Source organism: Channa argus, chromosome 14 (genome assembly GCF_033026475.1).
Source record: "Channa argus isolate prfri chromosome 14, Channa argus male v1.0, whole genome shotgun sequence".
In the NCBI taxonomy this organism is placed as follows: Eukaryota; Metazoa; Chordata; class Actinopteri; order Anabantiformes; family Channidae; genus Channa; species Channa argus.
In genome coordinates this window covers 5,735,996-5,752,940 of record NC_090210.1, presented here as the reverse complement: position 1 = coordinate 5,752,940, position 16,945 = coordinate 5,735,996, and the positions used below count along the sequence as shown (strand labels likewise).

The 16,945-nt window shown below is 39.2% G+C and overlaps 1 protein-coding gene across 3 annotated transcripts; it reads right to left on the bottom strand.

The window, feature by feature from the left end:
- Positions 1-115: 115 nt before the first annotated feature.
- Positions 116-15,817, bottom strand: LOC137098755 (zonadhesin-like). 3 transcript variants are annotated; one of them, XM_067475317.1, is made up of 28 exons: positions 15,562-15,817; positions 15,249-15,382; positions 14,465-14,660; positions 14,294-14,366; positions 13,493-13,890; positions 11,067-11,631; positions 10,758-10,954; positions 10,277-10,666; positions 8,965-9,257; positions 7,859-8,124; positions 7,385-7,450; positions 7,019-7,156; positions 6,657-6,913; positions 6,455-6,539; positions 6,240-6,305; positions 5,975-6,109; positions 5,631-5,887; positions 5,437-5,521; positions 5,164-5,361; positions 4,893-5,024; positions 4,518-4,774; positions 3,064-3,148; positions 2,913-2,987; positions 2,399-2,607; positions 2,141-2,297; positions 1,707-2,050; positions 901-1,030; positions 116-792 (listed from the first exon to the last, which is right to left on the bottom strand). In XM_067475317.1, exons 2-28 carry the CDS (start codon positions 15,272-15,274, stop codon positions 638-640), a joined length of 5,235 nt encoding a protein of 1,744 aa, XP_067331418.1. In that variant the 5' UTR covers positions 15,275-15,382; positions 15,562-15,817; the 3' UTR covers positions 116-637. The 3 variants fall into 3 exon arrangements, with proteins under 3 accessions (XP_067331418.1, XP_067331417.1, XP_067331415.1); XM_067475314.1 differs by having other exon boundaries at positions 117-792; positions 14,465-14,688; XM_067475316.1 differs by lacking the exon at positions 7,385-7,450 and having other exon boundaries at positions 14,465-14,688.
- Positions 15,818-16,945: the final 1,128 nt, after the last annotated feature.

Genomic DNA, 16,945 nt, shown 5'->3' with positions numbered 1-16,945 from the left:
GATATGTGAAGAATGCTGCTGTAGCAACACCCAAGACTGAAATGGCTAGACACAAGGCGACACAAATTTAACCTCAGTACATATTTATTCAAGGAGTGACTATCCAGCAGAAAACCTGCCAATGTCCTGGTATTTACCTTTTATAAGGTGCAAGCAGCCTTTTAATACACATTTATTTTTCCAACAGTATGAGATTTAGACAAATAATCCATTTGTAACTATGAATTATCATTAGTTAAACACGCTGTATTTTATGTGTATTTTAATTTTTGATATTACGTTTTAAAATATGCAAATATGCAAGAACATCACCTTTGAAGAAATAGTATTCAGGGCTATGAAACAACAAGTAAAATACAGGGTACAACCATTTCTTGTAAAAGTAACTTAAAAAATAGATTAGAAAACTTTCTAATAGATTAGAAAACTTTCATAGTGTAACAGCAAGCATCTGCCCCTGTCCTGAAAAGCTGAAGGTAAAGCAGTGAATGTCATTGACACTGGCCATGCTTAACAGCAGTTTTGAAGTGGTTGGGTTGTCTATGGGGAAAACATAGTTAGCATTAAATATAAGTATTATTTTTACTCATGGTCAAAATCTCCACAAGGATTATTTGTGTTGTTTGCCATTTTCCCATTATTCTGGTATTCCCACTTTCCAGCTCTCTCCGAACTCTTGAACGTTCCTTGCCCTGGTACCATCCGGCTTTATCTGGTCATTCCACTTTTGTCCATCAAAGTTACCACACAGACCACCAACTTTCCTTTTATATATGTGTGGCAGACTGATCACTGCAAAAACATCATCAATGATGAGTGATTGATTGATTACGTACAGTCATTGTCATTGAAAGAAATAATTACGCTCCATCTCCCTTAGAGTTTTTTGACATTAGTTACCTGCTGAGCTGTGTCCATCAAACTCCACTGTAAGACCAAAGTCCGTCTTCAGGTAGATTTGAGAGGATTGCTCTTGGATCTTTACACCAGCACTCAGGGACACAGGAGTATTAGTTATCATTCCATCCACCTGGAGGAAGACAGAGAGGAAAAAGCATTGTTTAACTAGGAAAAGCATTTTCAAAAAGAAAATGCACTGTAAATGCTTCTGCGCTGAAAGGATTTTCCAAGCAAAGCTGACAAATGAAATCAAATGTCGCTTCCAACCTAATTTTAAAAGGTATAAAAGTATAAAGATTTTAAAACGCATAAAAGATATCCAAATGTATATCCAAAGATGTCCATAATATCGTTTTTATAAGCTGGACATATAATTTTAGGATAGTTTAAATGGTGTTTCTAGCTGAAAGTATGCCAAACATTTAGAAAATAAGTGTAAAGTGTAACAAAAACATTTTCAAACTTATGGAGAAACCACCTGTCTTACATCTACATAAATATAATATATTTGTATTCCATAAATGTTCATGCTCTCTTTCCCACGCCATCTTTGTGGCTCCCTCTCTATCTCTCCCTCAGACAAACAAAGACATGCAACGTGCCAATAGGGAAATAACATATGACAAAGCCTAAATCCTCATGTAGCACATGATCTGCTGCTGGTTATTTCCCTCAGTGCTTTGAGCACTGCTTGTGGGAGGGCAGAAATATGATCATATTATTATCTAATATTCTACCTGCTGAAAATACACAGCAGGAAAATGAGATGAAGGCAGTATGTTGTTAAAAAAGCCCTTGGTACTTACAACCACCCTCCGATTCCTCATAAATGCCACTGTGTGTTTGTACACATAGATCTTCAGCTCTTGTAATCTGTAGTGTTTCTTATGCTCTTCACTGTCATCATCATCTTCTTCATTGCCCTCAGGGAGGCTGTGGTCTTCATCACTGCTATTGTCACCATGTTTCTGTCTATTGGCGTCATCATCTGCTGTGCGTGTATTGATGCCCTCGATGTAGACATGTGGAATGTTGTTTGCCAAGTTGTTGGTCCGGACCAGCACATATGACTGCTCACCCTCAAAGTCATATTTCAGTTGATCAAAGGTTCTATACCCTGGATCTCCATTTATAGTGCATTCACTAAAGCCTGAGGAGCAAGAAGTGTAGCACAGTTCATAAATCAATCAAGAAGAAATAACACTTTAGATACAGAGATATATTTTGGCCTTTACAGCACCTGTAGACTGGCAGTAATAATTTCCCTTGTTGTTTTGAAGGCAGACAGCATTTCCATCGCATTCATCTTTGTCAGCACAGTCAATCTTCCCCACGTATTCATCTTTCTCACATTCACACTTTTGACTGCAATGATTTGTGTACCACACTTCGTTGAACTGTCCAGAGAGCGTACATTCAGAAAGTAGTCAGAAACCAATACTGTGTATGCCTTGTGCCATTAATAAAGATTTAGTGTTATTCTTTAACTGCCACTCACCTTGTGTTTGGTGCCATTCCTGTCTATACATCCACACTGTTGGATAGGCACACAGGCCTGCAATTCCTGCACAAAGCCATCATCACATACACATCCCGGCATGCAAGTGTTACTGTCACTGCAGTGTGGTGGGCCGTTAAGATACGTACACGTTGGACTGCATGCAGGGATACAAGTGGTATAATGACTATTCTCTGGACAAGAGTATACTAAAGAAAGATAGAGACAGAGTACAAGTACTTAGACAAAGGAATAAAATGACAATGCTATTGAATATATGGCATATTTACTAAAAACATACATTCTTCTCCATTTCTTTATGCAGCTATGCTAGCTTAACTTGGTGCTGGGTTGACATATAGCATGCACTCTCAGTGCACACGTCGAGCAGTCCATCTATGTGATTAGGCTAATAGATGATGCATATATATATGTGTGTGTGTGTGTGTGTGTATAGATGTGCGCTCCTAGCCACACTTTTGAGTGTGTGACGTCCTAAAAGCAGAGCCATTACCTTGAGGAAGCTCAGGACCTCTTTTTGCAACTGGATTTAAACTTATGGAAGCAGTGATTAGTAGGTCAGGGAGGTCTGTAAAACATGTCACAATAACGGTCAGTCAGACATGAGTTTCTTTAAACTGAGTCATAGTGTTTTACAGAATTACCTGCACAGTGTCCACGATGAAGTGATACGTCATCTATGGCCACATCAGATCGATCATTGGAACCTCTTCGTCCCTCAAAAATGATCTGAAATGATTTTCACAGTTTCTACTACAACCCTGATTCAAAAAAAGTTGGGACGATGTAAATAAAAACAGAATTCAATGACTCGTCAATGAATCTCGTCAACCCATATTTTAATCATAATAGAATGTAAACAACTTATCAGATGTTGAAATTGAAACATTTTACCATTTCATGGAAAATGGCTCATTTGGATTTGATGGCTGCTGGAGTATAAGGAGAGGAATGTTGTCCCATTCTTGTCTGATCCAGGATCCTAGCTGCTCAACAGTCCTGGGCCTTTGTTGCTGGATTTTTCATTTTATGATGCGCCAAATGTTTTCTTTTGGTGAAAGGTCTGAACTGCCGGAAGCCCAGTTCAGCACCCAGACTTTTCTCCTGTCTGGATGGGAGAATATGTTGCTCTAAAACCTCTATGAATTTTTCAGCATTGATGGTGCTTTTCCAGATGTGTAGCTGCTGACGCAACTAATGCACCCCATACCATCAGAGATGCAGGCTTTTGAGGTTTCCACTGATAACAAGCTAGATGGTCCCTCTCCTCTTTAGTTCACAGGACACTGGGTGCATGGTTTTTGGTTTCATCTGACCACAGAACAGTTTTCCATTTTCCCTCAGACCATTTTAATCTAGCTTTGGCCCAGAGAACATGGTGGTGATTCTGGATCATGTTCACATTTTGCTTCTCCTTTGCAAGAAACAGCTTTAACTTACATTTGTGGATTGTACTGTGAATCATGCCTGTTCTTAATGCAGTGCTGTCTGAAGGCCTGAATATCAGTTTGGACCTTCTGCCTTGTCCCTTGTCCCTTGTGAGAGTCCTCCGGATTCTCTGAATCTTTTGATTATATTTTTTATTGTAGATGTAGATCTTTAAAGTCTTCATAATTTTACATTGAGGAATATTTTTCTTAAAATGTTACACAATCTTTTAGAAGCAGTTTGTCACAGATTGGTGAACCTCTGCCCATCTTTACATTTGAGAGGCTCTGCCTCTGAAATGCTCCTTTTTATACCCAGTCATGTTACAATTAACCTAATTAGTTGCCAAATGCACCTCCATTTGTTTTTGATTTGCAGCAATTACTTTTCCAGCCTTTTGTGGCCCCTGTTCTATCTTTTTTGAGATGTGTTGCCACCATAAAATTCAAAATGAGCTCATATTTTCCATTAAATTTTAAAATTTGTTGTTCATGTTGTTGTTCATGTTCTGTTGGGAATAACATGAGATTTGCAAACCATTGCAAATCTCATCAACCCATATTTTATTGTCTTTTTGTCCTTTTATTTATGATTTACAAATCGTCCTAACCTTTTTAAATTTGTGTTTATATCATACATGTTGGAAAGCATGAAAAGTGTCTGTACTGACCTGAAAAGCTCCAGTTACTGTAAGGTTCACCTGACCCAGGTGCCACATATTCCCTTGGTCATTCGTCTTCCTCCAGACAGCATTAGCTCTTCTGTCCTGGTACAGGTATACATGGAGGCCCATTGTCTCAGCTGAGCCGTACATATGGTACCAGAACTGCAGACACTGAGGACCAGACCCAAAACACTCAGAGCTGATGAGACGAGCTGTGTCTCCATGTGTAACAGTGTTGGCTTCAATATAAAGATAGTGGCCACCTAGACAAAGAGATTAGAGTTATGTTAAATCATGTGAATTGTAATACGCTATGTAGAGTATTTACATGAAATGAGTAGTTACATAAGCAGTTTAAACTGAGTTTATGTCAGTGCTTACTTCCTGTTGTGTGATCTGAGGAAGGTCCAGTCATTATTGTAGGAGTGGAGCCGCTGTGCCTTGTCCAATCAAAAACATCAGTGGGCATCCATTGACAAAGGCCTTGTTCAAAATCACAGTCCATTTGGCAGACTGGTAAATAACATGAGACATATTAAGCTTCAGTAGAGTCACAGCAGACAAATACACTGTGCACCAATTTAAGATCAATAATACCCACAAATACAAAGACTTTTAGTGTTACGATAACGTCCACTAAACAATACAGTACCTGCTGGTGATCTGTCGTTTCTGATGTCGGTTGTTACTTTTAGTGGAGGAGGTATGGTGGTGTTTATTATTGGGGGCTGAACAGTTCCAATGACCACAGAGGGCTCTGGAGCCACAGTTGTTTGCACAGGGACACCTGGAGGAGTTGTGATGTTTTGATCAGGATTATGAGGTTGTGCTGTAACAAGACTTCTCAAACCTGTAAGAAGGCAACTGAGTTTTAGATTAAATAAAGTTTTTTTGTTAGTAGTATTTTACTGTTGATGCTTCCTACCAGAGCAGACACCACGATAAAGCTTGACATCATCTATGGCCACATCTGACCGATCGTTGGATCCTCTGCGCCCCTCAAAAATAATCTGAACGATGGTATGGAATTCATCAGTAAGTTTCACTAAGCATGTTACACACTAAAATCCTTTTTTATTACTACACTAAAGGCTGGAGTTGTGGTTTGTATTGTGTTACCTGATAAGCTCCAGTTACTGTGAGGTCCACCTGAGCCAGGTGCCACATATTCCCTTGGTCATTCGTCTTCCTCCAGACAGCATCAGCTCTTCTGTCCTGGTACAGGTATACATGGAGGCCCATTGTCTCAGCTGAGCCGTACATATGGTACCAGAACTGCAGACACTGAGGACCAGACCCAAAACACTCTGAGCTGATGAGACGAGCTGTGTCTCCATGTGTAACAGTGTTGGCTTCAATATAAAGATAGTGACCATCTAAAAATGGAAAAATGTTGTTGTCATACACAGTTTTTGTGATGAGAACCTTTTTTTTAACCTGATAATAATGTGTTTTTATATTACCCCCAGTGTGGTCAGCTGAAGGCCCAGTCCACTCTGTTGGAGTGGAACCCCTCTGCCACGTCCAGTCAAAAGCATCTGTGATCATTTGAGTCCAGCTACAGATGTTGTTGTCAAAAGTACAGTCGAGGCTGCAGCCTATACAGAATTATTTTTACAAAAGTAGTGAGCCTGACCATATGCAACTTCCTTAAATTTTAGACAACCTTTAATTTTCTTCTTTCTGATAGTTAAACAAATAACTCATGAAATCCTCCTGTTCAGATACCTGGTTGTGAGTGGACCGCTGTTGTTGAAGGTAAATTTGTTCCACTTATTAGCCCAGGGAAATGATCTAAAGGAAGTAATTCATGACTGAGATATAGGGCACGATCATAAATAAAAATTTTAAAGCAATCGAAAAGTAGAAATTTATATTATAGTTTAGTGTATCATCAATCAAATTTATCATACTTAATTTTCCTTAGTGTTAATGTTAATCACCTGAGCATGAACCAAAGTGAATGGAAATGTCATCTATCGCCACATCTGATTGGGCATTTGAGCCGCGAATTCCCTCTACTATGATCTGAAATGCGTGAAACGAAAATATTAGTTCCTTACTGTACAGACTAAGACCATTGGTCTTCAAAAGAAGAGTGTGCAGCATTCTACATCTTTCGGTATAATATCTTCTGAGACTTACTTGAAATGGACCAGAGACTTTGATGTTCACATTTCCTGGATACCATTTTGGTCCTTTCGTGTTCATTGTTGACCAGACCTTGGTAGCTTTTTTGTCTTTAAGCAGGTAAAAATTGAGGGCCATGGCTGCGGCTGAACCATACATATGGTACCAGAATTGTAGGCAGAGTGGACCATTATAGTAGCAAATTGAGCTCAACAGACGGGCTGAGTCTCCATGCATTACACGCTTTGCTTCAATGTACATGTAGAAACCATCTATAGACATAGTAAAAAGTAACAATAGGGATGAATGGACGGTATTATGCAAACCAGTGCAGCAACATAACAGATTCTTTAGTGTAGCCTGATATTGGGTCTTACCTCCAGTGGTGTGGTCCTTCTGTGGCCCAGTTAGGTTTGATGGGGTGGGTCCTGAATGCCTTGTCCAATCAAAACTGTCCTGCACGAGCTGATCCCACCCACACAGATTTTTTTCAAAGTCACAGTTCATGGGACATACTATAAAAATCACAATGAAAAAGGTATAGATCATGGAATTTTTCTATAAGTTATACATATTTAATTTTGACAAGTGTTATTTAAATGTATTCGAAGGCGTTTTATGTAGGCAAGCATAATTGAATTTAATTTTCCTGTTATTGTGTTGTTTTTCCAATTATTGACTATAAATTGGATTATGCCACTGATTCCAAACCACTAAGCTCTCCCAACCCATATTGCTCTTACAAGTCTGATCTGGTGGCGAAGTAGGAGTTGGACTTATTGGAGGAGGTGCAGTGGTAGAGGCCTCAGCTGAAATGGGAAAATAAAATAAAACAAAAGCAAACAAAGAAACAAAAAAATTAATCGAATTCACCACCTAAGCCTTTTTAGCAGCCTAGGCAATATTTTGCATTTGGCCACTTCCTCCAAATCTTAACTGCCTAATAATTTTTTATTAGTGACAAAACAAAGCAAAATGAATGCACAATAAATACATTAAGGCGGGACCTTGGGCAGTTGCCTTATGCTTATGCAGAAGGCCAGTTCTGTTCTGTAATTAAAACCATGAAAAGCAGAAGCCGAGAGAAAAATTAAGATGAATGCATGTTTTTGGAACCAGTTAATCACCAAATTATAGTTTATTAAAAAATGTATAAATTAAAAAGCATTAGTATCATTACACTATCGTCAAACCCCATGCCTGATTCAGATACTCACCACAGGCTGTTCCAGTCTGCCAGGGCGGAAGCTTCACTCCGGCAACCTGGCATGCGGCTGCATAAGACTTCAGAGATTCACAAAGGGTGTGTTGGTCACCATTAGTGGCACAATAGTCGTACACACAGCTTTTGAGATAGATGTTTGGGTGAATGGGCTCATGGCAGGGCTCGAATGCACGCCCCAGAAGTATGTAACACTCCCTATAGGCCTCGTTTTCAACTTCATTATCGCAGACCCTTGGATCATTTGGATAGACGATGCAGCTGTGGGGAGACGGTTTAGACAGCGAGTAATTTATGGTGCCACTTTAAAGTAAGAAAAAGTAGTTTAGATAATCATTTACAAATTGGTACTTCCTCTCAAATTGGTACTTCCTGTTCAACTGAAATTACTTCCTGTTCAACTGAAATTCTCTTGTCCTTTGGTGTGTGTGTGTGTGTGTGTGTGTGTGTGTGAGAGAGAGAGGTTATATAATATAATGTATTGAATAAATTTCTGTGAGAGCTTTTCGTAAGTGGGTGTGAGAGGGTTCAGTGTAATGTATGAATGATGTAAATATGAAAGGAGATTTTTCAGTTATGTATATAACCACATTTTCATGGTGTGTTGGTGTAAAAGCTTTTCAGTAAATTGTATGAGCTTTTCAGTTGTGCATGTGAAAGCATTTTACTTGTATGTATTTGTGGTTTTCAGTATAGTAGGTTAATGATTTTAATATCTAATATTTAATATCTGTAAGAGGGTAATTCTGAATAATGTCCTATGGGGATCCCCATATGAATCCTCTGTCACCAAAACTTGCTTTGTCTATTTAGCTGAGAATTGTCTGGTAATCTTTGTAATTGTGAATCGTTCATCTAACTATTGAGCGAAGCCAGGTTGTGAAATTGTGTCTCATTACAGTAAACATTTCATAAGAGTTGACAGCTGTGCTCCAACTCTACCTTTGCTATTTGTATTATCTATAAAGTAAAGCCCCTTCTAATGGGACTGTCATGCCATACTGAAAATGTGGCTAAAATCCATTTCTTAGTTGTCGTCATGACAAATGAATGTCATAAGAACATTACAGATACTCTCCAGTAAAATACACAAATACTTACACATCATTGTCTTGCACCCTCCAGCTGTCACCAAACTCAAATGAATCTTTAACGTTTTGACCTCCTGGTGTTATGAAGTCATCACCTTGGTGTCCAGAGTAGGTGCCACACAATCCGCACAAGTTATACTTGTAATACTCATCCACCTTCAAGAAGAGTCTGTTCTGCCCATCTATCAATATTTCGAGGCCAAAGGTTGTCTCCAAGGTTACATAATTATTCTTCAAGTAGATCCTTATTGAGCCGAATGTTCCATAGATGGTGAAAGGGAGCTGGATGTGGCTGCTATTCACCTAGAAAAGAAGACAGCTAACAATATTGGCAATTCATATTCTAATAAGAAATGCATTTATCTATATCACTATTTTTTTTACATTATTTTAGTTTTTACATTTCTTTCTTTCTTTCTTTTTCTTTCTTTCTTTCATGATTCTGTCCTGCTTTCATTTATTTATTTTTGTTCCAGAATCTGCCTCTGTCTCTTCAGTCAAACTCTCAACTTCCTCAGTTTTTCTGCATTTCCACTATCCCTTCCTTCTCCTACCATTCCCCCTCCCAACCACCAGATGTCACCGCACTCCTTCCATTTTCCTGTTATACTTGCTCACCTGTTCACCATTTCCTAATACACTATTGTTGTCTTTCACTGCCACCTCACCCCTTTCATATTCACTAAGCCTCTCCTCAGTATCTTTATGTCAGCCTGTTTGCCCTGGCCATTTGCTAGAGTGTCAGTTGGGACTGTTATCAAGCCTTCATCCTTGCTTCTATTAAAGATGTGCTTAGACTATTTGCCCACACTGTTTTTGCATTTGTCTACCTTCTTTTGATGGTTTACCTGGCCTGTATGTGTTTACTGGTTATGGTCTACCACACTATGCACTAGTCCTTTTGTCCATGCGGTGACAATAAAAGTGAATTATAGGAAGTGTCTCCTCTTCTGTCTGGCTTTCTGTATATCTACTCTTTTTCCTTAACAGCTTTTTCTTTCCAAACTGAAACATGACAAGTTTGTGTATATTTTTCAGATAGCACAGATGGCAAACAAGTCACTTCCTCCTATGATCTGACACAGAGTAATAATGGGATTGTGTAAACATTGGTGTGGTGACACTAAAGGCATTTGCCACTGTCATTGATGCATTGTAGTAGATAATAAAGAACAATAACTCAAAATCCAGGTCATGAGACACTTTTGCAAAGACTGGAGCCTGTTTACTGTCAGGCACATTTAGTTTTACATGAAACACTATAAACTACTTCCAATTGTTATTGTTGGGTAAAGTAAATTTCAAGGAATTTGTATGCTTACATAGACCTTTCCACTTTGATTCAGAGTGAGGGACAAATCCTCAATCTGCAGAGTCACAGCTTCCAGTTTGGATCGGGTGAAGTTCTGAAGGGGAGGATGCATGTTATGTCCGATAACAGTAAAATGGACTGAGCTTTCTCCTCCACATGTTGTAGTCAGTGTGTAACTGCAGCCCCCCTGAAATTCATATGCCTTTTTGTCAAAGGTGATGAAGTGTGGATCACCATACACACTGCAGGTGGCGGGTTTAAAAGGGAAGCAGTCTTTGACTCCATCTTTGACCTTACACACCTCATTTTGTGCACATTTCATTGTGGTGCACTGCGTGTAATTATTACCCATGCACTGACATTGCTGCACACACTCTCCTTCCACAAATGTTGCCCCTTTCTGCAGGGAAAGTAGAGTTGTATAAATTAAGTGTAATACTCTGGAAATGAATAAGTGAATATTACATTTTTCTCTTGAGCACCTCACTTACCTGATAATGTTTTCCATTATACCAGCACCCACAGTCTTCTGCTGGTACACATGTTCCCCTACTGAGCTTGAAGCCAAAGTCACACTCACACCTTTCCTCACAGCTTCCACAGGATGTAGCTATATCCAGACTGGAGCACACCTCAGGACAGCCGTCAGCACAGGAGTTGTAGTGGCTGTTCTTACCACAATGAAGGGCTAAGATCAGAGCACATGATCTTAGTGCTACTTTATTTTTATAATCATTGACAAATGTTTTCCTCAATTTCACATAAATGTAATGAAAGCCGAATGCATTAAAACAACATACAGCAGACTGTGGAGTTCCTCCATATTGGTACTATGACTCCAGCTTCTTGGCAGATATCAGCATAGGCCTGCAGTGTCTTACACAGCACAGCTGGGTCACCATGAGTAGCGCACATGCTGGTCACACAGCCCCTGAAGTAGCTCTCTGCCCCAAGTACTGATTGGCAGTCAGCGAATGGTCCAGTACTAGATAGAAGCCCCCCACAGTATGATTCACTGGCATACTGTTCCTTTTCCAGTGGGTCACAGTGATGAGGGACTAGAATGGTTTCACAGGATGAGGTGGTTTGCTCAGTCTGCCAGCTCTCAGCCAGAGCTGACACATTTTGGGCATCTGTACTATCAGGCCTGTGGAAGTCATCTTCTCTGAAGTGGTTAAAGTTGCCACACAAGCCACAGACTTTATTAGAGTAAATGAATGGCAAAGTGACATGGACGGCACCAGCGTTGTCAAATGAGATTGAAAGACCAAAGCTGGTTCTCAGTAGAACAGCAACAGGGTTACTCCTGATGTTGACAGTGCCACTGCTGAGGCTCAGTGGAAGCCTCCTCCAGATCCCATTAACCTGAAGAATAGTATATGTTATAGGTTTCCTCACTGTGTCTCAGCAATTATGAGGTTAAAAAGTCCTTTAGGAATTCCAGAACATCACAACACTAAACTCTCTGATGAGGCCAGTTTGTCTAAAGCACAAGCTTTAGTTTAATGAGATAAATCACACCTAATATTTTAACATTTGGGTTTAAAATTGCAAAATGGATTTGAGTCTTTTAGTTTCAGATGACCCAACATTTAAGTGAGCAAAATCTTAAAAACAAAAACGTAAATTTTGTTGGTTATGCTAAGATCTATTCTATTCTGAAAGTATTGGAACATTGTTTTAAAGTAAACCAATCTTGATATTTAGTTGCTAATCCATCCATTCATCCATTACCTGTAACTACTTAAGCCCAATTCATGCATCACAGATGAGCTTGTTTGCTGCATCATGATCAAATTCTCTGGCCATCACTTTGGTTGAGGTCATTTTGGTTGCAGCGGTCATAAAAAGTATTTGGCTCACCTCTATACATTTTTGCAAATACCAACCTGTTGTTGAGATTTTTACTGCTTATGACAGTGTTGCATCTTGTGGTATGGCCGGTGCACTTCTGTTCAGCCATTTTTTTTTTTTGTTGTTGGATCGTGACACCAGGCCAGCATGGAGGTGGAATGATTAGTGCTGCTGCCCCACAGCTAAGAGGTTGCAGGTGTGGGTTTCTGTGTGGAGTTTGAATGTTCCCCCCGTGTTTGCTTGTGTTTGCTCTGGGTACTGTGGTTTCCTCCCTCAGTCCAAAGACATGCATGTTAGGTTACTTGGTCACTGTAAATTGCCCATAACTATGTGAGTGTGAATGGTTGTACATAGACATGTATGTTGGCCCTGAGATAGACTGGCAACTTGTCCAGTGTTGACTCTACCTCTTGCCCTTTGACATCTGGGATAGGTTCCAGCCCCCCCCCCCCTCCCCGTGACCTTAAATAGCATAAGTAAGTTACAGAAAATGGATAGATGGATGGATAAAGATACCTTCACCCCTGTTCCTTGGAGGTTGTTAGTGGCATTGAGTGCTTTTGGGTTTTTTTTTCTTCACAGCTCTCACAGTTCTTCTGTCAACAACTCTGTTTTCTTTGGCTGACCCGAGCTGTGTATGTTTCTCACCAGTGGTTTCTTTTTCAGGACTTTTCAAATAGTTCTTCTGACAGGTGTTTGCTCAGTGTCTTTGTTTTTCAGTCGTGTCTTAGATTTACAACGGCTTGCTTTTTTCCCATAGCGCTCTGGTTTCCATGATGCTTTATCCTTTTAATCAAAACATATGTTCCTCAGAGGTAAAACCCAAGGCTAAAACCAAGGGTAGTTATTCGGAATTATTAATTGAATAAACACAATTGTTCTCATGGAACACACCTTGGTAACAACATCTGTCAGTCACATGTATAAATACAATCAATTTAAAGCTGGAATTCTGAACCTTTGTCTCATATCTTTTGATCTTAAACCCAAATGTTTTTAGTGTACAGCAAAAACAAATGAATTGGCCTTGCTGTTCCTATACTTTTGGAGAGGGCTTTACATAGAGTATGTTCTGTATAATCTGTAAATCACTGTTTCCTTTCCTCCATCTGTGATTCTTGTCAGATTTGTGGTGTCACACTGAAACACAGTGCTACAAATTTGCTTATGGTGCATAGTTGTAGTTTTTAAGGTATAATTAAATGACATGCAATATGGCATTATACTAATAAGGCATTGAAATATAGTGTTTATGAAAGTCAGAATTGCGCTCTTTTTAAGACAGCAAGAAGTGTTATTCATGCATTTTAATGATGCCTTAGACCATAGGAAAGGCGTATGTGCCTTCACAAGTACTAAAAATACTACTCACCACAACCCTTTGCGTCTCTCTTTTAAGCAAGGACACTCTGAAGTTCCCTGTGTTCACATTGATTTGCTGGACAGTTGTCAGAGATGAGTTTCCATTTTGCTCATTGACTACTTCCACACTGAACATGGGCAGGGCCTCAGTGGGTGAGCAAGTCTTAGCCAGTACGTAGGTGCAGGGAGCCATGAAGCGGAGCAGCACTCCATCAAAAGTGCTGCAGTCTGTGTGACTGTGTATCGTGCAGGTCCCAGAGGTGGTGTTCCCGCTGGAGCTTTCACTTTGAGGACCACAGATGTGGCCCTTAGGGCACTGAGAGGGAAAGCAGGAGAGCTGGCCAGCAGAACAGAGGCAGCGAGTGGACTCATCTGTCCATAACTCGGTGTTAGATTCACACTGATGTCCTGTGAGGTGTCCAAGAAAAAATATTACTTTCTTACCCACACACCATCTGGATAGGAATAACTTGTAAAGAACTTTAGAAAGTTATTATTTCCAGTTATGCTGTATGAATTATAACATATTATCCAACCTATATTATCTTATTATCCAACCTATTATTTATGTATGTATTATGTGCAAAGAGGGTTTTAACACAGGATATTTTCTGGACTGCAGTGGTTTATTTATTGCATGATGTCGCCATGTAACCAATCGGCAACTTTTTGTCACCTGTTGGTTAAAATGCTGTAGTGGACAGGGGACAGCATGGCCACTCTGACCTCCATGCAACTATACAGTCCCATATCTACCACTTCTTTCTAGTAATTGGTCTGATAGGAGCAGGCTGTTAAAAAAGATACTTACCACATGTGCCTCTTCTTACACCAAACTTTTTAAATGCGATCTGTTCACCTATAGACAAGGCTTCAAGGACAACCTAATGTAAGAGCAGATTATTTAAATATGTTCAGTACTATAATTTAATTTTCCAATATAACTTGAATTGCACATGTGTGGCAGTTTGTTTCATTTTACCCCAGTCCCTGGTTCGATGATGTTCAGGGGGACAAACACTTGTCTCCATGAGTTCCTGGGCAGGGCGGGAGAAGCCCAGATTTGTTCCTGACCACCACTGGTTTTAAGCAGAGCTTGAAGTTTTGAGTCTTCAGCTCCAATTGGTTCCAGGTACCAAAACTCTAGACAGCCCTCACCCTCCAGCTTCAGTGCACCACTGTCAAAAATATCCACTTTAAGATTGTCTGAAGGTGAAATGGATAATCAGAAATTTTAATATGCTAGATGCTTTTCGAGTCTTTACAGATATTGGGTTTTTTGCATTTATAGTTCTGCTGTGACAAATGTTTTGTAAAACAGTTTTATACAATATCAAATAAGTGAATAAGACACTGTAAATGGTAATGTAATAAATATACAAGCTGCAAATTGCTTGTTCCATATTCATAATCAAACACTAAAATAGGAAGAAATTTTCATGCCCTTGTTACTGTAATAAAACAAGAAGTAGGCCAACATCTGTTGCAGTCAAGTGAAGGCCCTCTGCTTTGATTGCCCCTGCGATAATTCCACACTCTAAAGAATGATTAGCCTACAGAAAACCATGGCCACATGTCCGTAGTAGAAAACTGTGGACCTATGTTCCAGAGAGGTGGGGACACAATTAACAGTCTAGTAACCTTTTGGTCTGGAACTACATTTATAATCCAATTATAACCTGACCTAATGACTTCGAGAACATTTTGTATTACATTTAATTTATGAAATTAATAACATTTATTGCAGTGAATGTTTTCTCATTTACCTGTCAATGTTGTTTGTCTGCTCCATTTCCAGTTACAAGTCAAATTTGTGTCTTTGTCAAAGAAACACTTTGTAACATATTCTGAATTTGTCTTCCAGTCTGGCAACATAACTAATGACAAGTCATTTTCAGCCCTGACATAAGAAAACAGCAAACGAATTAGTTTAAGACAAATTTCCATAAAAGCATAAAATAGCAGGTTGATTTAAGAACAGAAAAAAATTAATTCATGACCTGCTTCATACAATTCATATAAGCAGCAACCAAAGATCAAATATTTAGCAGTTAATAGTTAAATTATCTTAAGACCCACCTCCCTGTCTGAGTTAGAAAGAGTAGAGTCACTGTGACCAACAAATCTTTGCACATGCCTCCAACCATTGCTGATCCCTAAACGGCAGCTTCTTAACTGCTCTCCCGTTGCTAATACTCTGTCTTTGATGAGTTGAAGAATAAATGATGAGAAGTAACTGTGAAGTGTCTGTGTAGAAACAAGAGTGCCAGGAGCCAGGAGAGTGGTGTGGGCCCTCTTGTGTTCTTCTCAGAAAAGAGTTAGGCATTTATAATGCACCGCTAATCAGGTAACCTCAACAGTGGGTGGAGAAAGGATACTGGAAGTCAGGATGGCATAAGAGTGGTCAGCCTGTGGTGTAAAAAGACTATAAAAATGATGACAGCAGCTAACACACTTACAGTAAATAGTGATAGGAAGGGTCAGAGCTTAGCGTTGTCAGGCCATAAAAGGCAAAGGGGCAAAGGTAACACATAAAAAATTAATTATTACTTAATAAATGCATTATAAACAAATGTGCTTGTCCTCTGTTCATTTCATTTTATGATATAAAAGCTGTACTTGTAATAATGAGACAGAAGTTGGTCTAATCCTAGAACATCAGCTTTTTGCCATAATGAATGAAACAGACAAGAGAAATGTTAGTTTGTAGGATGTGTTTGTATAGTAAGTCCAGCTGCTGACCAAGCTGCTGCAATTCAGAAGAGTGCTTATATTTTCTGAAGGCGGATTTCAGACTAAAGTAACTGTTAGCACAGAGGTATTAGTGTGTTCTGTTCAATCAAATCTGATCCTCATGGATTTTTCTTGCAGTAAACGAGTGACAGGGTAATTTTCTTTGCAAATTGGAGCTAAACCTCTAATATCCTCACACTTGGCAAACAGAAGCTGAGAAGATGGGCCCTTTAAGAGTGTCCATGTTTTTCAAAAATACACGAGACGTGTACATTGTGACCCAGTAATGTTTAAGTAATGTCTTCTACAGTATATTTAGTATATGTCAGCTAGATAAGAGCACACATTATAACAACAGGTGGGAAAAGACTGATAAGAAAACACTCTGTGATCCACGTGTTGTAACATTCCTCAACTCATCTGCATGTGTCAATAGAGAGGCTGGACCAAAACAAATATTAGAGCACTTCACTGTCCACCCTGAATGGAAGTCTTTGTTAGGGATCAGCAATGTACTTGTGCTTGTTGGCAAAGAGAAGGCAATACAGTTCATTTAAAAAAACAAACAAAAGTTTTTTTAAAAATGTTCTGACTACAGCCATAATGTACTGTTATCTGACATATACACTGCACCAACCTGATTTCTTAACAGATAATAAAGATATTATCTCAGTTTGCCTTCATTTTATAAGATGTGTAATGAATGAGGTGAGTTATTTATAAGTTGACT

Coding starts and splice junctions, on each gene's coding strand:
- LOC137098755 (XM_067475314.1), bottom strand. CDS start 15,629: ATGGTTGGAGGCATGTGCAAAGATTTGTTGGTCACAGTGACTCTACTC. Junction 1,031..1,706: donor TGAGGAATCGGAGGGTGGTT/GTAAGTACCAAG, acceptor GTCTTCCTCCAG/GTGGATGGAATGATAACTAA. Junction 793..900: donor TGATGGACACAGCTCAGCAG/GTAACTAATGTC, acceptor ATGTTTTTGCAG/TGATCAGTCTGCCACACATA.